The following is a 27,075-nucleotide window of genomic DNA, read 5'->3' as shown; positions in this document are numbered from 1 at the left end:
CTGTGTGTACTGTGTGTAATTAATATGTATATATAAATACACACAAATTGATGTATATATTTAAGAGAAGTATGTTGTTTATGTACAAAATATTCTTATTTATATATAATATAAATTATATACAAATTATGATAAATACATATACTTGTAAATATTTCTTAAATATATACACAAATGTGTTTGTGTTTATATATACATAATAATTACACAGTCCACCATACCTATAATAGGCATTCTCAAACTTTTATTTTGCATGCAATTAATCTGTTAAATAGCTGTTTTCTATGTGAATATATTTTAAAATGTCATTTATTCATGTGATCAAAGCTAAATATTCAGCATCATTGTCTTCAGTTATCAGTGTCACATGATCCTTCAGAAATCATTTTATTATTTGATTTGCTGTTCAAGAAACGTTTTTTTTTTTTACTATTATTATTATCAATATTTAAAACAATTGAATAGAAAGATCCAAAGATCAACATTTATCTGAAAAAAAAGCTTTTGTAACACAGTACACTATGCCATTCATTGTTTTATTTTATCTTATTTTATTTTATTGGGAAAAGAGATTTTATTTTTTAGGAAAGACATTAATACTTTTATTTAGAAAGGATGCTTTAAACTCATCAAAGGTGATGGTAAAGACATTTACAAAACGATTTTTATTTCAGATCAAATTCTTCTGCTCTTCTTCTGAACTTTCTTTTCATCAAAGAAACCTGAAAATTCTACTCAGCTGTTTTCAACATAATAAATGTTTTTTGAGCAGCAAATCAGAATATTAGAATGATTTCTGAAGGATCATGTGACTGGAGTAATGATGCTAAAATTCAGCTTTGAAATCACAGGAATAAGTTACATTTTAAAATATATTAACATAGAAAGCAGTTATTTTAAATAGTAAAAATATTTCAAAATTTTACAGTTTTTGTTGTACGTTGGATCAAATAAATGCAGGCTTGGTGAGCAGAAGAGACTTCTTTAGAAAACATTAAAAATCTTACTGTTCATCAAAAATCTAACTTTTGACTGGTTGTGTGTTAACAAAATGATTTGATATATTTTTTACTTTATGAAATATGTGCGTAAAACATTCATAAATTTGTATTCCCATTCTGTACAATGTCAATCCATTGCATCTTATTTGCATATTAATGTGGTTTTAGGCCAAACCGTAATAAAAAAAAATAAGTATAATGGGAGTAATAACTTTTTTAATGAGAATATCAACATTTTCATGAGAATATCTCATATTTGGCTAATGGCTTGTGTCTCCCCGAAATGCTTGATTTACCTAGTGTACTCTACAGAAGACATGTATGAAAATTATAACAAAAGTCATATTCCGATTTAAAACCCCATAACATTTTTCCCAGATGTTTATTTACGACAAACAATTTGAAAATTAGTCAGATTTAAATGATAATTACAATATGATCATATTTCCCTAAGAGAGGGAGGGAGTGTTTATAACCAAACCTCCAAATTTGATATCTCCCCCCCCAAAAAAAAAAAAAAAAAAGTGTAGAGGACATCCAGACTTAAAACTGTGGCTCAGAGTAATTCACTAAAATGTAATGTCCTCTACAGAGGACAAAAGTCTCTGCCTGGGTCCCGAGAGGATATATCATTATTTATGGACAACACAGCCAGTAAGGGACCGACATAGCACGTCTAACTTTAAGTGTAAACAGCTACGTTGATTGTAAATGTAGCGTTTAGTTTTGTTTCGGGCCGCGTAAAGTTTCCTGTAAAGTTTTGGGTCTCCCCTCTTGGTCCCTCAGAAAAAATTCCCATAAACTTTTGGAGTTGGGTCTCCGCTCCCTCCTCCAGGGGGCGGGAGGGACATTATTCAACCCGGAACTGTGAATGTGATCAATTAGAACTCTCCGAAAACTTTGAACGAAATGTAACAGCCGAACGTTCGAAAAGAATCAAATCACGGTTGCCGTTTCGCGCGAATAAAGCGCAAATGTTTATCCGCTCCACAACTCCGTGATCTCGTAGAGTGTGATATCTTTTCCTGCTTTCCAACAGGTAAGAAAATAACTTTAGTTCAAAACACTTTGGCTGCTACTTCTCTCGAACGCTAAACAGTCAAAACAGATTTAAACGTGTACGTGTTTACATTCACATATTCGGTTTGTATTGAACTATTGTTATGAATAGTTCAACAAAGCTTCAAACGCGAGGTTTGTTTCTGTTAGTACTTGAAAGCTGTAAAACAGCGTTCCACATCGTTTAAATATAAGTGTTCTGTCAGATTTACATGCAAATAGTTTTGAATTGAATACAAATATTTCCCTTTAAATCTTTTGTGTTTGACGTCAATTATTAGTGGATGAAATGCATAGCCAGGCACATTCAATCTTCAGACATGTGACTACTAATCTTCCTAGCACTTTTGGATTTGCCAAAGGAGGTTTTGATTAAGAAATCCAGTGAAACGTTACAGGAAAAGTGTGAGATGTCTGCTTTGGAGGTTGTTGGTCTGTCAGAGAGTTGCACGGATGAAATTCCAAACAGCCTGATTTTTTTCCATTCACTCCCACTGGAGATCAGACATGCTCAGGGTTCAAAGGGCAAGAAACATTTAAGAATGTTGTCGGTGGACCCTAAAGTAGTCTTTGTAACTAGTTTTGACCGTTTATTTCTTGTTGCAGCCATATCTAAACCCAAAAAATAGGATGGCAGGAAGGCTGTGCTGTCACAACTTTTCTGTGAGCGTGCTGAGGCATGCTGGGAATGGAGTCTGGGAAACACAAACATTCAGTCTGTGTCAGCAACTCTTGCCCAAAGTCTTAAGGCTGTGTCTGAAAAGTAATTCAATCAGCTTGAAAAAGCTCATTAATATGTAGAGTTTTCAGTCATGTGCTTTGGATTAGTATTTCTGTGAATAATCGGTGTAAATCACAGAGATAGGATTAAAGTTTTAGTTGAGATGTTGTTTTGGGCCCATTTAGTGTATTTTATTGTTCAAAATCACTTAAAAACCAGCTTTCACTCTTCCAGTTGGAAGTCTTCTGAGGACACATATGGAAGTACTTTGAGTCAGTTTAACAGTTCGGCAGAGGCTCCTTAATAAAGCAGCCGTGTGCATGTGCATATAAAAGTAGTTTCAGCCTCAGATGGCACACTTACGGGCCGCCCACAGTTAGTTCACTGGCTATCTGATGTATATTGCATGCAAAAATAGGAAGAGATGGCTGAAATCACATGCTTCTTTCTGATGGGCTGGCTTTAGAGGTATACTTCTCCATAAAATTAAAATTCTGTTATTATTGCTCACCTTCATGTTGTTCCAAACCTGTGCGATGACTTCTCTTTCAAACACACAAGATATTTTGAGAAATATCTCAGTGTTGTTTGTCCATAAAAGATGGTCAGTGTTGTTTCAGACAAAAATAAATATTCTTCGCAGTATCTGTTTTTGTGTTCCACTGAAAATGTTGTACAGGTTTGGAATGACATGATTACTGATTTTTCATTTTTGTCTGAGCTGTTTGTCTGAGTTACATGTGTACAATGCACCGGGCAGCTAATATAAGCTTTTGAGGAAGAACAATTTGCAAGGTTATTACTGACGTCAAATCCTTGAAAGATAATGAGAGTTTTGTTTAACACTTAGCAGCAAGTTAACTAGATTTTCATGAGCAGCACTGTATTTTCTGTATAGTTGTTTAGAGTTTTGGAACGACATGAGGTTAAGTAATGTAATTAAATTAAATTTCACTAAATTAAAATCACTTTTTATCACTAACGTTCTTTTTACTTTTCTATGTATCCCAGTTTCAGCCACTGAATTGAATAAAAAAGGTAATTGTGACTCATCTAAAAATTCTGACTTTTTTCTTGCAATTGCATGTTTACATCTCGCAGTTCTGACTTTTTTTCTTAGAATTATGATATAAACACTCAGTTGCAAGTTATAAAGTCAGAATTGCATGATATAAACTCACAATTGCGAGTTATGAAGTCAGAATTGCATAATGTGAGCTCTTTTTAGAATTTTTAGAAATTTAGTTAGAATTGCGTGATACAGACTCAGAATTTTGAGAAATAAAGCAAGTACTGCTCACTGGAGAGCCGAATGGCCTCCAGCTCCCCCTCTCTGGATGTTCAGCTCCACCTCTGTGTGAACTAATGGGTGGGGTTATGTTTAGGATAGGGTAAGGGGTAGGGTTAGGGTGTGGTTAGGTGTCTATCTCCACCCATTACCTCCAGCGAGGGGGAGCTAGAGCTCCAGCTCCTCCCATTTGGCTCTGCAGCGAGCACCCTCTCAAATTAAGTCACAACTGTGATATATAAACTCAGAATTCTGAGAAATTAAGTCAGGATTGTAAGATATAAACTAGCAATTCAAATTTCTTTCTCAGAATTTTGTTATATAAACTTGCAGTTGCAAATTACAGTCAGGATCGTGGGATATGAACTTAGAATTCAGAGAATTTCAGTCAGAATTACGAGATATGAACTCAGAATTCTGAGAAATTAAGTCAGAATTGCAAAACATGAACTCTGAATCCTGAGAAATTAAGTCAGGATTGTGAGATATAAACTCAGAATTCTGAGCAATAAAGTCAGGATCGTGGGATATGAGCTCAGAATTCAGAGGAATTAAGTCAGAATTACGAGATATAAACTCAGTTCTGAAGTCAGAATTGCGAGATATAAACTCAGAATTCTGAGAAATTAAGTCAGAATTGCAAAACATGAACTCTGAATCCTGAGAAATTAAGCCAGGATTGTGAGATATAAACTCAGAATTCTGAGCAATAAAGTCAGAGTTGCGAGATATCAATTTAGAATTCTGAGAAATAAAGTCAGAATTTTGAGATATGAACTCAGAATTATGAGATATTAAGTCAGAATTGTGAGATATAAACTCACATTTGCGAATTATAAGTCATAATTCCGAGATATAATTTCAGAATTCTGAGAAATTAAGCCAGAATTCCCAGATATTTATACTCCCAGTTCTTTCTTTATAACTTGCACTTATGAGTTATAAAGGCAAAATTGTGGGATATAAACTCGCAGAGTTTGAGGGTGGAAAAAAAACCAAACAATAAAAGCCTGAATTGCGAGTTAGTATCACAGTTCTGTGAAAAAAGTCAGAATTGCGAGATAAAAAAGTCGCAATTACCTTTTTTATTTCATATTTAAGTGGTGAAAGCGGGTTCCATACTTTTCACTGTAGGACGGTATATAAAATGAACTGTATTTGGTCTAGACCTAAAGGTATAGTTTTTGCGCACACTCAAGTTGTTCTATACTTGAAAGAGTTTGTTTCTTCTGATGAGCACAAAAGATAATATTTTGAAAAAATGTGGTTAACCGAAAAGGTGATGGCCCCCGTTGACTTCCACAGAATGAAAAAAATGCTGTGGGAGTCAAATGAGAGCAGCAACTGTTTGGGTAAATGATGACAGAATTTTCATTTTTGGCTGAACTAGCCCTTAAATTCTGATAGTTACAAATGTAGGGGTCAAGTAAAAATGAGACCACACCATTAATCCCAGCGTGCTGACATATTGTAACTTAAAACAACCTGAGAGAGACACACAAGTTCTCTTTTAAAAGAGGAAGACCTTAAACACAGAACACATAGTCACGCTAGAAATAGCGCTTGCCCACACTCTTTACCTCAGTGGCATTTTAGTATGTTTTGAAATATGTCAGTATACTTGTGTTTGGTTGGCACAGTTGCTCATACACTTTGAAATGAAAGGTATGTACCTGAAAAGTATGTTTGTACTCATTGTTTGAATACTTGTAGATTGTTTTTAGAGTTTATTTCCTGATTCCCCCTCCCCTTTCCTTTCAGGGTTGTAGCTGTTCATATCTCAACATGCCGCAGCAAAAGGATATAGTAAAGATTGCCATTCAGATGCCGGGCGCATACCCGCAGCTCATTCAACTGGACCAGGTGAGCCGTTGTGTACTTCCTGTCATAAAGAGGATGTTGACCAGTGTGCAAGAGAGCGAAACTTGTCAGTAATCAGCATTTGAGGAATAAAACACTGTTCATTCAGTATCATACTGAAGTTCACAGATATACGTTTCATAAAGACGAAGGGATTTATGCAAATGAGGAAGTTCTGTCTGAATACTTTAGGTCTGAGTTTTGAGAAACTGTGATTATGCATTCTTACAAGTGCAAAATATCAAGTTGGGAAGTGTAAATAAGTTTTTTTTTTTCACTCTCACTGTGAAATCAGAGATGATACATTTGTGTACAAGAATCATTTCATTTGATTTTCTCTGTATTGTATCAGAATTATGATATTATATTCTAGGGGTCGGCCGATTATCGGTGCAGATATTAAGCGTTTTTATAGTTATCAGTGTTTTCAAAACTAGTGTGCTGATAAAATAATTTCAAAAACATTTAAAGAAAGTTTTTGTCAGACCCCTTGTTATTATTCATTTTGACTTTAATTTCTATTTTTACAAAGACATTTATCGGTTCAAAATATCACTTATTGGTCTACTCGATCTGTAATAATCTGTATCTGCATCAGCCCCGAAAAACACACATTCATCAACCCCTATTATATTCTAACTTGTTACTCCTTAAACAGCCTTTCTTCCTTTCTTTCTTTCCTTTTCTTTTTTGATAGTTCTTTCTTGACTGTTCTTTCTTTCCTGACTTTTCTTTCTTGACACTTCTTTCTTGACTCTTCTTTTACTATTCTTTCTTTCCTGACTTCTTTCTTGACTCTTCTTTTTGTTCTTGACTTTTCTTTCTTGACTGTTTTTTCTTTCTTTTTGTCTTTCTTGACTCCTTCTTTCCTTTGTCTTTCTTGACTGTTCTTTCTTTCCTGACTGTTCTTTTTTGACTGTACTTTTAGTTCTTGAGTCTTTTCTTTCTTAACTGTTCCTTTTTTTTTTTTTTACTTTTCTTTCTTTCTTTTTGGACTGTTCATTCTCGACTATTCTGTCTTTCCTGACTTTTCTTTTTTTAACTATTCTTTTTCTTTCTTGACTGTTTTTCTTTTTTTGTCTTTCTTGACTTTCATTTAGTCTTTATTGGCTGTTCTTTATTTACCTTTCTTGACTCTCTTTTTTTTTTCTTTTTTTTTCTTTCTTGTCTCTTTACTCTTGTCTTTCTTGACTGTTCTTTCTTTTCTGACTGTTCTTTTTTTGACTACTTTTAGTTCTTTAGTCTTTTCCTTTTTGACTGTTTTTTTTACTTTCTTTCTTTTTCTTTCTTTCTTTCTTTCTTTCTTTCTTTCTTTCTTTCTTTCTTTTTCTTTCTTTCTTTTTTAACTGTTCTTTCTTTCCTGACTTTTCTTTCTTGACTGTTCTTTTTCTGTTTTGACTTTTCTTTCTTGACTGTTTTTCTTTTTTTGTCTTTCTTAACTCTTTCTTTTTGTATTTATTGACTTCTTTCTTTACCTTTCTTGACTATTGTTTATTTTTTGTCTTTCTTGACTCTTTCTTTTTGTCTTTATTGACTTCTTTCTTTACCTTTCTTGGCTGTTTTTGTCTTTCTTTTTTGTCTTTCTTGGCTCTTTCCTTTTGTCTTTCTTGACTGTTCTTTCTTTCCTGACTCTTCTTTTTTGGCTGTTCTTTTTTTTTACCTTTCTTGTCAGTTTTTCTGTCTTTTTTGTCTTTCTTGACTCTTTCTTTTTGTCTTTATTGACTTCTTTCTTTACCTTTCTTGGCTGTTTTTGTCTTTCTTTTTTGTCTTTCTTGGCTCTTTCCTTTTGTCTTTCTTGACTGTTCTTTCTTTCCTGACTCTTCTTTTTTGACTGTTTTTTTTTTTTTTTACCTTTCTTGACAGTTTTTCTGTCTTTTTTGTCTTTCTTGACTTTCTTTCTTTTTGTCTTTCTTGACTGTTCTTTCTTTCCTGACTCTTGACTGTCTTGTTCTTTCCTTTTCACTTCCTTTTTCTATTTTTCACTTGTTTCTTGCCATGAATATCGCTGTGGTAGATGCCAAATTATAAACAATCGTTCGGTCATATTTAATTTTAATTTTTATTTAAAATGGTCTGTCACAATTTTGTCAGCTCAGTCACTCTGAAATTTTAATACAGTTTTGTTTTAAGATTTTGTTTTAAAGTTGTTTTAGATCATCATTTTCTATCCTAGGCAAAAACAAAATACTATTTAGAACTTATTATATAATAATTATTTTATTATTGTCTTCAATAATTAAAATTGATTTGGTCTTAATCATCAAAGACTTTCTACTTCTTACAAATTATATCCAATTAGTTTCTTTCTCCGTTGTTTTGAAGATGCTCATATGGGCGTCTATTTGCTAAACAATAGAGTGCACAAATGCTGAGCATATTCGCTATCTTCAGAGGCTTTGGATCCCATTGTTTGGGACGTCCTAACAGAATGTGTTATTGTCTAAAAGACCCGCTATTGTCAAAGAAGCTCTTCTTTGTGTTTTCTAAACCGTGAGATAACTGGGTTGAAATATGAATGAACCTGCTGTGTGAATCTGATTGGTACTTAAGGATTAGTTAGAGAGAACCTCAAACCCCCGATGACCTTCCCTTCTGCACTTCCTTGTCGTCCTAAACGCTTCTATTCGCTGCCAGCCCGTTCACCACTAATTATAGGCCACCGACTGGTCTACCGCGGAACACTGAAATTTCTGATCGGTGAGCCACAGGAGCTGCCACAAATTATGAGATATTTCAGATGTTGACTTGGGAGAAGCTTTTTCCCTTCCTGTTTTGTCACTTATTTTGTTTTTTATTTTAAGACTTAAAAATGTTAAGACTTATTTAGCCACACATCATCGTCCCGATGTCGTTTGCTGTTTTTTGTCATTTGAATAATAATTTCAATATATATATATATATATATATATATATATAGGTATATGTATTTTGAGATTTTTTAAAATGATTATTATTTATTTACCATTATAGTATTTATTAATATTTTTAATATTTAATATTACGATATGTACATGTAATTTTTTTTAAATATAAGTTTTTATTTTTTAGTCATTTAATGATGTGCTCTTGTCGTTCATTATTTGTTTTTGTTTTTAAAAAATATTTCTATTTAGCAAATATTTCTATTTGCCAAGGCAATATTTCACATTTTTGTTTAAATTTGATTTTCGTCTGTTTTCTTCAGTGCAATATCAATATAATAACCCATAAATTACATGACATTTAATTCAGAAATTAAAAACATGCTCATCCTAAAAGTGACATATTCAAGTCATTGCATGTATGAATTGCATTTTTATTTATTTTTTAATAAATGTATAGATCCAGACAAAAAATTAGCATCACTTCATTAACCCTGACTCACATTATAATAATACATTTCGTAATTTTCTCTTGTTTCAGAAAAAGCCTCTCACTGCTGTCATAAAAGAGGTTTGTGACAAGTAAGTGTGTGTTTTTCCATCACTGAAATATCTGTGTATATTTTTCCATAATGTAAAATAGCTGTTTTTGTAATGGGTGTTGTATTATTTTTGCAGGTGGAATCTTCCAGGTCCTGACAACTATGCTCTGCAGTATGCAGATGGGATCCAGACATACATCACTGAATCTGTAGGACATTTCCACCATATTGATATGTGTATGAGCTTATTAGTGTCTGTGTGTGGGGACTTTAATCCAGTACTGTGTGCTTCACTTATATGACGCTATATATTTGTTGTTGATTTTGGGTGGGGTCAGATATGTCTGTATTGTGGGGGTGTGACTGAAAGAGCTGATGAAAGCGTATAGTATTATGTGTCTGAATCATCAGATGTGCGTGTGTGAAGTGAGAGTGTGGAGATTGTGAGTTCCCAAACAAGTAGAGGCAAAGGCTTGAATTACAGTTGAGCACATAAACCACCAAGCCTTGGGCTACGCTCCAAATGGGCTTTTGGACACCCAAAGTAGGGCTATTCAACTGCCAGCGTCATCAAGCAGCATCTGTAGCAGATTTCCAGATGCTCACTCTGAGAGTCTGAAAATAAATTGGAGTAGTGATGCAATGCTACAGACAAAAACAACACAACATGAATCCTGTGCCATATTTAATTAACACTGTAGTAAAGACTTCCTGCCTTTCTGTCTTGACTGTTCTTTCTTTCTTTTGTCTTTCTTGACTATTCTTTCTTTGTTGACTATTCTTTCTTTCTTTTCTGTCTTTCTTGACTGTCTATTTTGGCTGTTCTTGCTTTCTTTTTTGTCTTTTTTGACTGTCTTTCTTGGCTGTTCTTTCTGTTTTTTCTGGTCTTGACTGTTCTTTCTTACTTTCTATCTTTTTCTTTTTGGTCTTTCTGTCTTGACTGTTCTTTTGTTTGTCTTTCTTGACTATTTCTTTCATTACTGTTTTTTCTTTCTGTTTTTTGTCTTTCTTTACTTTCTTGGCTGTTCTTTCTTGACTGTTCTTTCTTGACTGTTCTTTCTTTCCTTTTCGTCTTTCTTGACTTTTTTGGCTGTTCTTTTTTTTTTAAAACCTTTTTCATCCTTCTTGACTGCCTGACTTTTTTTCTTTATTTTGTTCTTTTTGTCTTTTTTTTCTTGACTGATCTTTCTTGACTGTTATTTCTTTCTATTTGTCTTTCTTGACTGTTCGTTCTTTCTTTCTTGGTTGTTCTTTCTTTATGGACTGTTATTGACTGTTCTTTCATTCTTGGCTTTTCTTTCTGGGCTGTTTTTGGCTGTTCTTTCTTTCTTTTGGTCTTTCTTGACTTTCTATCTTTCTTCCATTTTTGTGTTTATTCACTGTCTTTCTTGGCTGTTCTTTCTGGGCTTTCTTGACTGTTCTTTTTTTTTTCTTCCTGTCTTTTTTCTTGTCTGTTCTTTCTTAGCTGTTCTCTTTTTTTCCCTATTTGTCTTGCTTTGCTTTTCTTTCCTTCTGTTTGTTTTTCTTGATTGTTTTTTTTGTTTTCTTCGTTCTTTCTTTTGGTCTTCCTGGACTTTTTTCATTTTTTTTTTTTTTTTTTTTTTTTTTTTTTCAATTTTCATATTGCTTTATTGGCATGACATACTTATACATATTGCCAAAGCATTGTACATACCAAAAAAAATAAAAAAAATAATAATAATAATTAATAAGAAAAAATACATATAACGTGCATCCATAAATAAACATAATAAAATACATCAATATCTATATATTTATATAAACATTAATGGTTCTACTAATGCAGATGTGTTCATTCTTTACTACTTAGTTTGTGGCATTTATAAATATATGATGTGCTACCAAAAAGGAAGTTCTTTGTTCTTTCAAAGTTTGACTTCCGTCTTTCTTTCTTTCTTTCTTGGCTGTTCTTTCTTTCTGGACTGTTTTTGGCTGTTCTTTCTTTTTTTCTGTCTTTCTTGACTTCTTTATTTCTTGGCTTTATTTCTTGGCTTTCTTTCTGTTACTTGAATATTCTCTTTCTTTTTTTGTCATCCTTGACTGTTCCTTCTTTCTTTTTTGGCTGTTCTTTTGGGACTGCTCTTGGCTGTTCTTTCTTTTTGTCTTTCTTGGCTGTTCTTTGTTTCTTGACTGGTGTTTCTTTCTTTCTGGATTTTTCTTTCTTGGCTGTTCTTTCTTTCTGGACTGTTCTTGGCTGTTCTTTCTTTCTTTATGTCGTTCTTGACAGTTTTCTTGCTTGCTTTCAGTTTTTTATTGTTCTTTTTGTCTCTGTTTCTTTTTCTTTTTTGCTGTTCTGTCTTTGTGTCCATCTGTATATGTGTCTTGTTTTCTTTGGGGGGGGTTTCTTGCTGCCTGTCTCTCTCTGTGATAACGATGTCTAATAATAACTGTATTACTTCCTGTCCACTGACTGTTGGTTGCTTTATAACTTGTTCTAGAACCGCCTAGACATCAAAAATGGCAGCATCCTGCGTTTAACCAAAGCCCCAGTGAGTATCACAAAACCTCATGTGCCCAAATCAGTCATTTTGCAACCAGAGTTTGACAGCGACAGTATTTAACTTGCATTGTGTATCTAAACACATCTGTTCGTGCAGTATTTGTGTTAAATTCAAATGTACACAACCACAGTACCATATAATGGCCATGTTTTCTTGCTCTGTGTCTGTCAGGGCCGTTGTGCTGAAGATCTGTATAAAGGCATTCAGAGTTCAGACTCCGGCGTGCGCTGTGACTCTTTGAAGCTGCTGGCCGATGTTTCCACCGACATCACGTTCGCTCAAGAGTTTATCAGCCGTGATGGACACTCCCTGCTCGTCAAGATAGTAGAGGACGCTCATGAGTCAGTTTCCTGTTTGTCTTTTGTCTCAGTTTTTTTATTGTTGTCCAAAGCTAAGTATTAACCAATGAAAGTATGATTTTTCTTTCTGCAGGGCTCCTCTGATAATGACACACACTCTTACTGCTTTCATGGAGCTCATGGATCATGGCATTGTGTCCTGGGAGAATCTGTCCAGTGTCTTTATCAAAAAGGTAATAAAGCTACACACACTTAATTGGTTAACAAGTTATCTATATCTGTTTTTATTGATTCACTTGTGTTTGTTTTTCAGATTGCCAATTTTGTGAATGCAAAGGTTCTGGACACATCTATCCAGCAGGTGTCGCTGGCTATCCTGGAGAGTATGGTGCTCAGCAGCAGTAGTCTGTTTAATGAGGTCAAACAGGAAATCACCCTGGAGAGACTCATTTCCCATCTGCAGGTGTAAGTACAGAAGGGTACTTGATTGTTTGTATTACCAATGTTTATTTTACGGGGGTGGAAGAGTAACTGCAATAGTAGAGGGTGTGACACCACATAAATGACAATAGATAACGATGATTTTATATTGAAGTTCATTTATGCTGAAAACATAAATTAACATACAGTTTCAATAGCAGATGTTTAATAATAATGGTTCTCAATGCTTACAAAAACAAAGTCCAGGATAATAATAAAAGCAACATTGTTCAAATGACCTAACTTTAATAATAACATCAACAGCTATTGATATATGTGAACATGGACCACAAAACCAGCCTTAAGTAGCAATGGGTATATTTGTAGCAATAGCCAACAATACATTGTATGGGTCAAAATGATCTTTTTATGCTAAAAATCATTAGGGTATTAAGTATCATGTTCCGTTCCATGAAGATATTTAGTAAATTTCCTACCGTAAATATATCAAAACTTAATTTTCGATTAGTAATATGCATTGCTAAGAACTTCATTTGGACAACTTTAAAGGCGACTTTCTCAATATTTTGCCTAACAAACCATAGATTAATGGAAAGCTTATATATTCAGCTTTCAGACAATGTATAAATGTCAATTTAAAAAAAAATATACCCTTGTGAATGATTTTGTGGTCCAGGGTCACATATTTATCGTCACAATCAAATTGCATAGCAGTTGCATTACATTCAAAAAGAGAAATATGTTTCTAGAGGGCGTCATTGTCTTCTTTTCTGCTTAACACACAAATAAACGTTACTTCCTTTGTCATGCAAGTGAATGTTTCTTCCTCTTTCTGAAAATACCTTTCGGTTTAACTCATCATGTAGATATTCATCACATTTAAGATTAGTATGTGTTGGATAGAATCAGCATTCTAACATTAACATTTCCCATTTCCTTTTTTTTTTTCTATTACACTGTAGAACAAACCAGCAGCTGCAGACTAAGGCCATGGCTCTGCTGATGGCGATGCTGCTGGCTGGTGCAGAGTCAGACAGACAGGTGAGAGGATGAGGTTTTTGTTTTGTCTCTCTGATGTCTTAGTTTTGCTATCTGTTGGGTATAATAATAGTGCAATCAAATAAGTTCACTTTATTGGGGATAGCTCACCCATTAATGAAAATTGTCATTAATTACTCGCTCTCATGTCGTTCCAAACCCGTGAGACCTTCGTTCATCTTCAGAACACAAATTAAGAGGTTTTTGATGCATTGCGTCAGGGCACTGAAGACTGACATGGAAGAGAAGAAATTGTTGACTAAAGTAGTTAGTTTTGTTTCCTTTGCTCACAAAAAGTATTTTCGTTGCTTCATAAAATTACGGTTGAACCACTGATGTCACATGGACTATTTTAACAATGTCCTTACTACCTTTCTGGGCCTTGAATGTGTTAGTTGCATTGCTGTCTATGCAGGTCAGAAAGCTCTCAGATTTAATCAAAAATAGCTTAATTTGTGTTCTGAAGATGAACGAAGGTCTTACAAGTTTGGAACGACATGAGGGTGAGTAATTAATGACTGAATTTTAATTTTTAGCTGAACTGGCCCTTAAAAGTGATTTTATAATGTGTTTCTGATTTTAAATTTAAAATCCTTTCAGGAGCTCTTTGAATTTCTTGAGAAGAGGAACCTGCGCCAGTATATTCACAAGGTGAGAAAGATTTGAAGCTCTTGCTCATTCATGTTTTAAAAAAAAATCTTGTCACAGTGAACATTTCCCATCACAATCACATTGACTTCCAATAATATAAACATTAAATATGATATAACATATATGTTTTATGTTTGCAGAACATCATCCACAGCTCTAGTTCAGTTGGAGATGAGATGGCCCACTACCTGTATGTGCTGCAGACGGTCCGTCTGAACCACCTGGAGGCCCGTATGAGGACCCCTCTTGACTCCTACAGCCAGGTTTACTTTTATTCTGCATCTTCATTTGATTTTTGAGTTGCTCACTGCGCTTTTATTTCTCACACATACTTTTTTCTGATATCCTTCAGGATCAGAGGGATATGCTTCACGGGCTCAGACAGGCTGCGTTTGAGACTGAAAGCGAGAGCGGTCTGAGTAACGAACGTAGACGTTCCCTCTGCGCTAAAGAGTTTAAGAAACTCGGCTTCTCTGTGAGTACAACAGAAATATTTTAGTATGAATACTGCATCATAACAAGCCTGAAATCTTAGAGGAGACCCATTATGCACCTTTTTACAATATGTAATGTAAGTCTCAAGTGTCCCCAGAATGTGTCTATGAAGTTTCAGCTCAAAATTACCTGTGAACCCCACAGATCATTTATTACAGTTGAGGTCAAAAGTTTACATAAATGTTAATTATTTTACCAAAATAAGAGGGATCAGACAAAATTCATGTTATTTTTTTTATTTAGTACTGACCTGAATCAGATATTTCACATAAAAGATGTTTACATATAGTCCACAAGAGAAAACAATAGTTGAATTAATAAAAATAACCCTGTTCAAAAGTTTACATACACTTGATTCCCAATACTGTGTTGTTAAAGATCCACAGTTGTGTTTTGTGTTTAGTTAGTCCCATGTTTGTCCTGAACAGTTAAACTCCACTGTTCTTCAAAAAAAATTTCAGGTCCCACAAATTCTTTGGTTGTTCAGCATTTTTGTGTATTTGAACCCTTTCCAACAATGACTGTATGATTTTGAGATCCATCTTTCCACACTGAGGACAACCGAGGGACTCAAATGCAACTATAACAGAAGGTTCAAACACTCACTGATGCTCCAGAAGGAGAAACAATGCATTACCGGGGGTGAAAACATTTATACCAAATGAATGTGTACATTTTTCTTATTTTGCCTAAATATCATATTTTTTCACTGATTACTGCCCTTTAGAAGCTACAGAAGATACTTTTATGTTTCCCAGAAGACAAAATAAAAGTAAAATTCACCCTGATCCTTAAATTCCAAAAGTTTTCACCCCACTGGCTCTATATGAGTCCCTCAGTTGTCCTCAGTGTGAACAGATGGATCTCACTGAGGGAGATGCACTAGGGACCCGAATGTAAAACTGGAACATGGAAAGAGTCTGATTTTCATGATATGTCACATTTAAATTCAAGTATGTTTTGTGTATTTGTGTGTGTCAGAATAACAGTAATCCTGGTCAGGATCTGAGCCGGTGTCCTCCGGGTCTCCTGGCGTTGGACACCATGGCGTATTTTGCCTCTCGTTACCCTGACGCTTACAGCAGGGTGAGTGAGCCCTCGTGGATTTTATGTTGTCTAATGCAGAAGAATTTCACTATATTTGTGTGTATCAGGCCTGTAATTCTTTGTCCCACTGTGTCTCAGTTTGTGCTGGAGAACAGCAGCAGAGAGGACAAACACGAGTGTCCATTTGCCCGCAGCAGCATTCAGCTCACTCTCATCTTGTGTGAGATCTTGCGCATCGGAGAACCCCGTGAGTAAAAATTTGACACAGCGCTGGAGATGGTGGCAATGATCAGATGAGTTTATAGCTTAGCTTATGTCCTGATGGGGAAAAACGTTTTTTGATATGACTTTCATCACTACTTTGATACTTTTAAAAATGTAATTTATTCCTGTGAGGACAAAGCTGAAGTTTCAGCAGCCAAAATTCCAGTCTTCAGTGTCACATGATCCTGCGAAATCATTCTGTTTTCTCTTGGCATTATGTTTTCGTTTATTAATTTCACTCATGTCTTTTCCGCAGCATCTGAGACTGGTTCGGACTATCATCCAATCTTCTTTGCTCAAGACCGACTGCTGGAGGAGCTTTTCTGCATCTGCATTCAGCTCCTCAACAAGACGTGGAAGGAGATGAGAGCCACGCAGGAGGACTTTGATAAGGTAGATCATCGCCTCCACCATCTCTGTGCTGCTTATAGAGACTTTTGCACCTCCCTTTTTTTCTTTCGTTGTGTTGGTCAGTTCTTACAATCATTTTTTAAAATCATTTTTGTTAATTAAAATAAAGCTGAAGAAAAATGGAATATAAATATTAGACACAATTTAAACTTGAAAAACCTATTTTATTCTACTGGGTTTCCAAAGCATTATTTCTCATTTTCGTACAGGTTGAATTACTAAAAATGCTAAAACTAAAAATTGACAATTAAATTAAAGCTAAATAAAAAATATTTCAAAATAAAGATGATTAAAAATGTCAAAAGCGCATTCCTCAACAAAATTACTGCTGAAAATTTTGCAGGATTAAAATTAAATAGTGACCAAAAACTTTTGATGATAATTTAATTTTACACTAGTTGAATCTTAATTATTTTACCAAAATTATCAGAAAAATTGATAATTGAGCTGAGTTAAGCTGATTTGTAAGATTGTCATGACTGAAGTAAAAAAATAAAAATAAAAAAACAAATAAAAATGAAAGTTTTTAAAAAAATTTTAATGATTTTTTTTTATTATTATAAAGAATGCTCTTACACTCATTAAGGCTGCATTTACTTGATCAAAAATACAGAAAAAACAGTAATATTGTGAAATATTATTACAGTTTAAAATAATGTTTTTTTTTTTTTTATTTTAATATATTTTAAAATATAATTTATTCCTGTGATGCAAAGCTTAATTTTCATCAGCCATTATTCCAGTCTCACATGATTATTCAGAAATTATTCTAATATGCTGATTTATTACTTTTATTATCGATGTTGGAAACGGTTGTGCTGCATAATATTTTTTGGAACTTGTGATACTTTTTTCTGGATTCTTTGATGAATAAAAAGTTAAAAAGATAAGCATTTATTCAAAATAGAAATCTTTTCTAACAATACAAGTCTTTGCTATCACTTTTTATCAATTTAACATATCCTTGGTGAGGATTAATTTCTTTCAAAAAAGGAAAGATTAAAAAAATTACTAACCCCAAATTTTTAAATGATAGTTTATATTATTACAAAATATTTATATTTTTAAAATGCTGTTTTTTTTTTTTTTTTTTTTTTTTTTATTCATAAACGTTTTGTTCATCAAAGAATCTTGAAAAAAGTATCACAGGTTCCATAAAAATATTAAGCAGCTCAACTGTTAATATAATAAATCAGCATATTAGAATAACTTCTGAAGGATCATGTGACACTAAATACTAGAGTAATGATGCTGAAAATTCAGCTTTGCATCATAGAAATAAATTACATTTTTAAAAATATTTACATAGAAAACTTTTTGACTGAGATAATATTTCACAACATCACTTTTTTTTTTTTTTTTTTTTTTTTTTTTTTTTTTTCTCTGATCCCAAACGGCATTTTGAACGGCAGTGTATCTTGAACATTCATTAGAAAACAAGTTGCATTATGGACCTGAAATAAGCTGTGAATGCTGTTTCTAAAGTCATTAGAAACCCAGTGTATTTTTCAAGTTTTATTGCGTATTATTTTAAAATCCAAGGTGTATTTATCACTTTTTAAAAGCTTTGATTTGCAATTGAATCACACAACATGGGTATCTGAAAAGTGGCCAGCTGCAGCCATGATTTATAGTTTATAGAACAAATGGATATTGATCAGTTCATCTGGACGTGTCTGAGAAACGTCAAGCTTGTGGAATGACAAGCATGCTGCTCCTCGACCAAACAAACAGACTCCTTTTAAGTGCTTTTGTGTATATCAGCATTCCCTAAATTTCTCCTTCTTTTCTGATGTTAAAGAAAGCGTCCTTCCCCTAACACTGCAACAAAACAGACCTCCGTTTAATAACCACTTTCAGGCCGTAAACCCCGTGACCTTTGTGACCTTTGGGATGGAGCGAGCGTCCAGCTGACCGGCCTGTCTTTTGTTTTTGCCGATCGCCGCCCCCCACCGCACCAACCTCGTGGGCAGGGACTTTATAAAGCGGTATTAGAGGAACAAAAGCAATCCTGCTTCCTAGCAGAAATACACATCAGCAGTAAACCACATCCCAAAAATAGCTTGGCGTTTTAAAATGTCAAAATAGCATTTTCAGTGCCCTTTTTGTCTTTGTTCTAGAAGGTTTTTTAGTTTTGTGTTAGGAAACATGTGGCTCTGTGTTTAATGATTCAGCGGTTTTCTTGACGTCAAACCTGAGGAAAGTAGTCAAAGCTGAGCTCTTGGAAGGAAAATTACCCACACTATGTGTGTTTTCTAATAGCTTACTTCACCATTTTTTTCCCGCTTTTTTTGTACCCTGACTGTACTGTTTCTCTTTAACGATCGCTAATAGTTGCTGGCATATTGCTGTTGCCGGCTGGTTTGTTGCTGAGTCTATTGGTGGGCATCTAGAGGGAGGGACCATACACTCTTTCTAACACATACACACACCCAAACACCAACACACACACATACACACTTAGTGTTGCTGTGGTTGTGAGGGGACCGCAGCTGCTGTTTTCACTATAGCTGAGGTAGGATGTATGTTTTGTCTCTGTGTTGTAGGACGTGTGACAGAATAAATATGTTTGTTTTATTTTAAAAAGCAAGATATGGAGGAATGAATGTTGATATGTATATATTATGTTTGAGTAGTATTGTCATATATATTATTTAACTCTCTTTGGCATGATGTGCATATTAGATGGAAATTAAATGGTTAATAGTAAAGGGTTTAAAAGCTTTTTCTGGTATTGTGCATTACTCAGAAAAGCAAACAACAAAAAGAGCATTAAAACTTGACATTTGCTAATGAATAAACTTCATTATAAAATGTTTGTAAGTCATGCAAATCATATTTTGTGTAAAATTGCTTAAACTTTAACATGCATAATGCTGAAATTAAATTAAATTAAATTAACACTTACTACATAATATTTACTGTATTTTTTATTTTACTGTAATGTATTTTTTTGCTGTAAACAAAACTTGGTCCATCTTACGTCATCCACTGGAACGCCACTTTCTCATGAACGTGCGTGCAACAGTTGAAGCTACAGATTATGGCATTATAAAATTTTGAAATATGGATATTGTTCTCACACAGCTGCAATGATTCACTTTAGAAGGCCTTTATTAAGCCCCCCGGAGCCGTGTGGAGCACTTTTTTGATTTTATACACTTTATTGTGCTTCAAAATCTCAACACCCATTCACTGCCATAAAGTAAAGAATGGCTTGAGGGTGAGTAAATCATGGGGTAATTTTCATTTTGAACTATCCCTTTCGATGGCCAAGCGGGCAATGTTTTTTGTTGATTCATTAATCAAAAAATCACTGATTACTTAATCTTATATATACAGTTGAAGTCAAAAGTTTACATACACCTCTGCAAAATGTTAATTATTTTACCAAAATAAGAGGGATCATACAAAATGCATGTTATTTTTATTTAGTACTAACCTGAATAAGATATTTCCCATAAAAGATGTTTACATAGAGTTCACAAAAAAAAAGTTGAATTTATAAAAATGACCCCGTTTAAGAGTTTACATACACTTGATTCTTAATACTGTGTTGTTACCTGAATCATCCACAGCTGTTTTTTTTATGAGTTTGTTTGTTTAGTGACAGTTGTTCATGAGTCCCTTATTTGTCCTGAAACATTAAACTGCAGAAAGTGCAGAAATGATGCATTAAGAGCCAGGGGGTGAAAACTTTTGGAATTTGAAGATTAGAGTAAATTTAACTTATTTTGTCTTCTGGGAAACATGTATCAAAGTATCTTCTGTAGCTTCTGAAGGGCAGTACTAAATGGAAAAAAAAGATATTTATGCACAATAAGAAAATTGTACACCTTCATTCTGTTTAAAAGTTTTCACCCCTGGCTCTTAATGCATCATTTCCTTCTGGAGCATCAGTGAGCGTTTGAAACTTCTGTAATAGTTGCATATGAGTCCCTCAGTTGTCCTCAGTGTGAAAAGATGGATCTCAAAATCATACAGTCATTGTTGGAAAGGGTTCAAATACACAAAAATGCTGAAGAGTTTGTGGGACCTGAAGGATTTTTCTAAAGAACAGCAGGCAGTTTAACTGTTCATAAGTCCCTTGTTTGTCCTGAACAACTAAACAAAAAAAAAAAAAAAAAATAATAATAATAATAATAATAAAAACACAGCTGTGCATCATTCAGGTAACAAAACAGTATTAAGAATCAAGGGGATGTAAACTTTTGAACAGGGTCATTTTTATAAATTAAACTATTTTCTCTTGTGGACTATATGTAAATGTCTTTTATGTGAAACATCTTATTCAGGTCAGTACTAAATAAAAAATAACATGCTTTTTCTATGATCCCTCTTATTTTGGTAAAATATTGAACATTTTGCAGATTTTGCAAGGTGTATGTAAACTTCTGACCTCAACTGTATATAAACTGTTTAAAAGTTCAGGGTCAGTCTTTTTATTTAAATTCATGTTTTTATTCAGCAAAGGAGCATGAAGTTGTTCAAATAAAGATTTGTTTCAAATAAATTGTCCTTAATATAAGAAGCCTTTCAAAAATGCTATCTATGGCTTTCACAAAAATATTAAGCAGCTGTTTTCAACAATAATAATAAAAAATGTTTCTTGAGCAGCAAAGAAACATTCAGCTTTGCCATCTCAGGAATAAAATTAAACACTCACCACATTTTTTTTTTTTACAATAATGTCATTTTACAGCAGTCATGTGTCCAGGATCAGACAGAATTTGACTTGCATAATACACTTGCATGTTTTTCTTGTAAAAGATCTCAACGTTAACCTCCAAGTGTGAAGTCAGCAGCGTCTATCTCTGTCTGCGAGCGTTTACGCTCTTCCAGCTGAGCGAGCGTGTCATTGCAGTTCTTTCTGTGTCACAGCTGGACGCTCTCTGCAAGAGAAACCCATCATTTCAGTGTCCGTTTCTCCTCCCCTGCTGTTTCATTCGGGTTTCCCCATCACCCCTTTTCAGTTCGCCTTCATTACTCTTGACTTGATCCTCAGAGACATGTAGTTGAGGGGTGAGCGAGGTCAAGCGGTCTGTGTGTGAGTAGTCATCAGGGTTTATTGGAGGAGACGGACACGCTGTAGGACATTGCAAATATAATATATGTGATTTTGTTGTTGTTGTTTTTTTTAAAATAAATCTCATTCTTTCTCTAAAGGTGATGCAGGTCGTCCGGGAGCAGATCACCAGGACTCTGTCCAGCAAACCCACATCTCTGGAGCTGTTCAAGAATAAGGTGAACGCACTGAACTACAGCGAGATCCTCAAACTGAGACAGACGGAGAGACTCCACCAGGAGGAGACGCTCGCTCCACCTGTGCTGTAAGTGGTGATGGAAGAAAACAGTTTTTTGAATGTTTTAATCAAATGAGCCAATTGTTTCAAAATGATTCACTGTTTTTAAGCTCTTAGTATCTGTATTACTGTAATATTATTGCTCATTTGCCATTTAGTTAGTGATTGACGTATTTACAGAGATCATCGCCCCCTAGTGGTGAACCATTGAAATTACTTACAGTTATGAAAATCTTCTGAAATGTTTTGAAGCAAAAGCATTTTCTTGCTTTTTTTGTGTCTAGTGAGCTGAAGGAACGTCTTAAGCCGGAGCTTCTGGAGCTCATCCGACAGCAGAGACTGAACCGCCTGTGTCACGGAACGCTTTTCCGGAAGATCAGCAGCCGAAGGAGACAAGGTGAGATGGCAAGATCCTCTCAGACACCAAAAATATTTATCAGGATCTGTCTGGAGTAATTGTCATTTTGTGTGTTTTTTTTTTTTTTTTTTTTTTCAGACAAGCTGTGGTATTGTCGGCTCTCTCCTAATCACAAAGTCCTGCACTATGGAGATGTGGAAGAAGAGACAGAGATGCCCTCCATTGAGGCTCTTCAGGAAAAGAGTGAGGCTGACTGCTATAGAATAAGCACTGTTTTTGAGTAGGTGACCGTAGACCTTAGTCAAATAAAATTGATATCCCTATTTTGATATTCCCTCAGTTCCTGTCGCAGACATCAAAAATGTGGTGACTGGGAAAGATTGTCCTCACATGAAGGAGAACAAGGGAAAACAGACTAAGGTATGTGTGTGGTTTTTTTTTTTTTGTTTTTTTTTAATGGTGCTCATTCATTCTTAAAATTTGAAATAAAATCTGAATTTACTAGGGATTCAATATTATAATTCTAGGTGAAAATGTATCATTTAAATATTAGAAATTAGTTAATGTGGTGTTCTTTAATTACATGTGTAAAAATAAATACATTAAAGTCATGAAAATCAGTGGTGTATGTATATTTTTATGATTTTAATTGAAATAATTTAGTACATTAAATTCAAAATGACTCATTTTAATAATTATATAAATAAAATTATTTTTAAATCTGTAAGTGAATTTAGGGATTACATTATTACCTTCAATATTATATTTTTAGGTGATTTATAATTTAAGATTTACATTATAAAAACACATTTAAATATAAAAACTATATTATTATTTATTTAGTGTTCTATAGTTATTTATGTGGTGTTCTTTAAATATATATTTTATATAAAAATAAACACATTACAATAATTTTGAAATTTGAATTTAGGTATTACATTATAAAATTCAATATTATAATTCTAGGTGATAAGTTATAATTAAAGATGGTCATTTTTAAAGAATAAAAAATATATTAAATTATTTATGTGGTGTTCTTTAGATATTTTTTATAAAATACATTAAAAATTTTTAAAATACATTTATTTAAAAAAAAAATTATAACATTCAATATAATTCTAGGTGACAATTTAGAATTTGAGATAATTTTTAAATAATAAAAATATTAATGTATTATTTGTTCTTTAATGTGATATTTATGTGGTGTTTTTTAATTATATATTTTATATAAAAATACATAAAAATCATTCAAATCAATGTTGTGTGTATATATATTATTATTCAAATAATTTAATACATTAAATTCAAAATGACTAATTTTAATAATTATCTAAATGAAAACTATATATATATATATATATATATATATATATATATATATATATATATATATATATATATATATATATATATATATATATATATATATATATATATATATATATATATATATATATATTAGTCTATAAGTGAATTTAGGCATTACATTGTAACATTCAATATTGTAATTCTAGGTGACAATTTATAATTTCAGATTTTAAATAATACAAATATTGAATTGTTTGTTGTTCTTAAATTAACTTATTAATGTAGTGTTCTTTTAATTATATATTTTATATAAAAATAAATACATTAAAATCAATGTTGTGTATATTATATTATTATTATTATTATTATTATTATTATTATTAAAATAATTTATTAAATCGATTCAAAGTTACTCATTTTTAATAACTATCTAAATAAAAAATAAAACACTAAACTGAAATCAATTATTTTCAAATCTGTAAGTGAATTTAGGCATTACATTATAACATTCAATATTATAATTTTAGGTGATAATGTAAAATTTAAGAATCATTTTGAAATAATAAATAGCTAATTTAAGAACACCAAATAAATAATAATTTAATATATTTTCATGTGATGTTCTTTAATTATATTTAATATAAAAATATCTTAAAATCTTTAAAATCAATGTTGTGTGTGTGTGTTATTGTTGTTGTTATTATTATTATTATTATTGTTATTATTATTAATGAAATAATTTAATACAATAAATTCAAAATTACTAATTTCAATAATTATCTAAATGAAAAATAAAACACTGAAAACGAAAATCAATTATTTTTAAATGTATTATTAAATTTAGGCTTTACATTATAACAGTTTGAGTTTTGTTTTTTGTTTTTACTGTTAGACTGCATTTAACAGTGTTTTAAATTATTAGTATTTTTAAAGATTGAGCATTAGAGGATGGCAGTGGTGGTCTAAATGGAAAAATAGGGAAACTTGAATAAAATTAATTAAATATCTGATAAATACAGATTAAAATCTGTTGATATTGGTCAATAATCAATGTAGTGCCAATATACTGTGTATTCTTAAAATTTAGTATATTTATTTTGTTAATGCTTATTCATGGTCTTATTGTGAACGATTTGTGACTTCATCAAAAATGAACCTGAACAGTATCAAAATAGGTGGAAAATGACCAAAATGTGTTTACTTTAAAACATTGGCATTAATTCAGAAATTATTCACATTTCGCAGGTTTTCTTGTTTCATTAGATAACAAAACTGAACTGTAACTGTGTTCTGGGTTGTGGTTGGTTTTGCAGGAAGTGTTGGACTTGGCTTTCAGTATCACATATGACGTTGAAGAGTACAGCTTGAATTTCATCGCCTCCTCCAGAACAGATGTGAGTTAAATCTATTTTTCCACTACTGAACTGCTGGGAGCCTGCTGTTTTATTGTACTGTTAGCTCAGTTCAACCAGTGCTAATTTAACCGATGGGGGGGTTGGGGGAGTATTTTTTACCCAAAGTCCTTATTCCAGTAGCCCCAATTTCATCTTTCACTTCTTGTCCTTCAGTTCTGTCTATGGACAGACGGGCTCAACGTGCTTCTGGGAAAAGAGATGAGCAGCGAGAGCATGCGCAGCGAACTAGAGATTCTCCTCTCTATGGAAATCAAACTTCGCCTCCTAGACCTGGAAAACGTCCCGATCCCAGACACGGCACCGCCAATCCCCAAACCACCCAGCAACTTCAACTTCTGCTACGACTTCAGCCAAGCCGAACAATAACCATAAGCATGTGGTCGACAGCGGTTATTACTGCATTGCAAGGCCAGAAGACAACTGGAAATGGCCACTCGGTGGCAGCAGAAATGCAGGTTTCAGATTGGGAGACATTTGATAGTATTACAGGGCTTGAAATGAGAGTGAGAGAGCACTTTGTGATTGCAGAACGTGTTCGTTTGAAGTGCTGTGCTGTAATATAAATGCCTGCAGTGAAAAAGACAGTATAGCGTTGAGTGTTTTTATTAGTTTAAAGGCCTGACGTATTGTATCAAAAGTGCCTTTTTTTGTCAAAACGCACACTTTTCGTGGTACTTTTCCCATTTTTACTTATTTAGCTTCTACCAAAATTGTACTAAGAAGCATTAAATGTCATCAAGCAGCTTATTTGGGAGGGGAAAAAAGATTCAAGTATATGTAACATTTGTGATTAAAAAAACGTCCTTATTCATTTCCTTCATGATGGTTTGAGACTCAAAATGGTACTCATCTGGTACGATGTTTAATGATTAGTTCAGCCAAAAATGAAAATTCTGTCATTAATTACTAAGCCTCATGTTGTTCCAAACCTGTAAGACCTTTGTTCATCTTCAGAACACAAACGGTTACTCCACCCTAAAATGATTTTTTGTCATTAATTACTTACCCCGTAAAAGCTTAGTTCGTTTTCGGAACACACATTAAGATTTTTTTTGATGTATTCACTTCAAAATGGCGCTAGGGTGTCGCATTGTTGAATACAGTTGAATAAAGTCGTTGTTTTATTTTCGTATAAAAAAGTATTCTCGTACCTTCGTAAAGTTACCGTTGAACCCCTGATGTCACATAAACTATCTTACCGATCTCCTTGCTACGTTTCTGGACGTTAATCTTGTTTATTACATTTCTGTCTATGGGAGGGTCAGAATACATAAAAATATCTTACTTTACGTGTTTGGAAAGACATGGGGGTAAGTGATTAACAAAATTTTCATTTTGGGGTGGAGTAACCCTTTAAGATATTTTTGATGAAATCCAAGAGCAAAGGGCTTACGGGTTTGGAACGACATGAGGGTGAGTAATTAATGACAACATTTTCATATTAGGTGCAGTTTGCTGGATTAAATAAGTGATCGACAAATTTGGTACTGAGGTGGGATTAAACTCCATATGGAACATGGTTTGGAGATCTAATGTTTTTTGAGTTATTAGAGGAGTAGTTTGGCCAAGTGGTTTGGTGTGATTTTTATAATTTCAATTTACACTTGATGTACATAATTTCACTTCATTTTACTGTTGGTCCAACTACTTTTTTTGATATAGCCAGTTTCCCTTCAGTTCTAGCCGTGGAGGATTTTACCTCGGTATTTTGTATGGAAGATAATCATGTTTTGGCTAAACATCTAAATGTGCTTTTATCGGTACATAACAAGCACTTCATAGTAAGTTGATTTATAATGCATACAGTGTGTCAAGATCAAATATATATATACTTAAAATATTCTATGGTGCCATTTTAAAATGCATTCATGGAGATGACAACTTTAATGTGTGGAAAAATATGCACGATTTCTATAAACACTTGTGTAATCCACTGATTTTGTGTTCTCTTGTGGTTTTGACAAATCTAATAATGACATTGATTTAGAAAAAAGAAAGAAAACAATCCATGTACTGTATTTGCTGTTTTGTATATAGCTTTCCTTGTTAAACTGGTTTTGCGTAACAATTTTGATCAGTGATGTGCGGCCACTTTACCAGCTGACAATGGTATGTGATATTAATTCAAGATTTGTTTATCCTTTGTATGGAATTAAAGAATGTATATTATTATATACATTGTATATTATTA

At 33.2% G+C, this 27,075-nt stretch overlaps 1 protein-coding gene across 3 annotated transcripts; it reads left to right on the top strand.

Moving 5' to 3' along the window:
* The first annotated feature begins 1,851 nt into the window (after positions 1 to 1,851).
* elmo3 (engulfment and cell motility 3) lies at positions 1,852 to 27,075 on the top strand. Of its 3 annotated transcripts, XM_051100137.1 has the most exons (21): positions 1,852 to 2,040; positions 5,831 to 5,932; positions 9,332 to 9,372; positions 9,469 to 9,541; positions 11,792 to 11,842; positions 12,026 to 12,195; positions 12,287 to 12,386; positions 12,467 to 12,618; positions 13,557 to 13,635; positions 14,233 to 14,283; positions 14,424 to 14,546; positions 14,636 to 14,758; positions 15,760 to 15,864; positions 15,964 to 16,072; positions 16,346 to 16,482; positions 21,667 to 21,830; positions 22,088 to 22,200; positions 22,300 to 22,404; positions 22,502 to 22,581; positions 24,783 to 24,863; positions 25,038 to 27,075. In XM_051100137.1, the coding sequence occupies exons 2-21, from the start codon at positions 5,855 to 5,857 to the stop codon at positions 25,248 to 25,250; spliced, it is 2,148 nt and encodes a 715-aa protein (XP_050956094.1). In that variant the 5' UTR covers positions 1,852 to 2,040; positions 5,831 to 5,854; the 3' UTR covers positions 25,251 to 27,075. The 3 variants fall into 3 exon arrangements, with proteins under 3 accessions (XP_050956094.1, XP_050956095.1, XP_050956096.1); XM_051100138.1 differs by lacking the exons at positions 1,852 to 2,040; positions 5,831 to 5,932; positions 9,332 to 9,372; ... (10 more) ...; positions 15,964 to 16,072; positions 16,346 to 16,482 and adding an exon at positions 18,938 to 19,015; XM_051100139.1 differs by lacking the exons at positions 1,852 to 2,040; positions 5,831 to 5,932; positions 9,332 to 9,372; ... (10 more) ...; positions 15,964 to 16,072; positions 16,346 to 16,482 and adding an exon at positions 21,384 to 21,547.

Source organism: Labeo rohita, chromosome 25 (genome assembly GCF_022985175.1).
Source record: "Labeo rohita strain BAU-BD-2019 chromosome 25, IGBB_LRoh.1.0, whole genome shotgun sequence".
Classification (NCBI taxonomy): Eukaryota; Metazoa; Chordata; class Actinopteri; order Cypriniformes; family Cyprinidae; genus Labeo; species Labeo rohita.
Note: the sequence above shows the minus strand (reverse complement) of the source record. Positions and strands in the feature narration are given on the sequence as shown.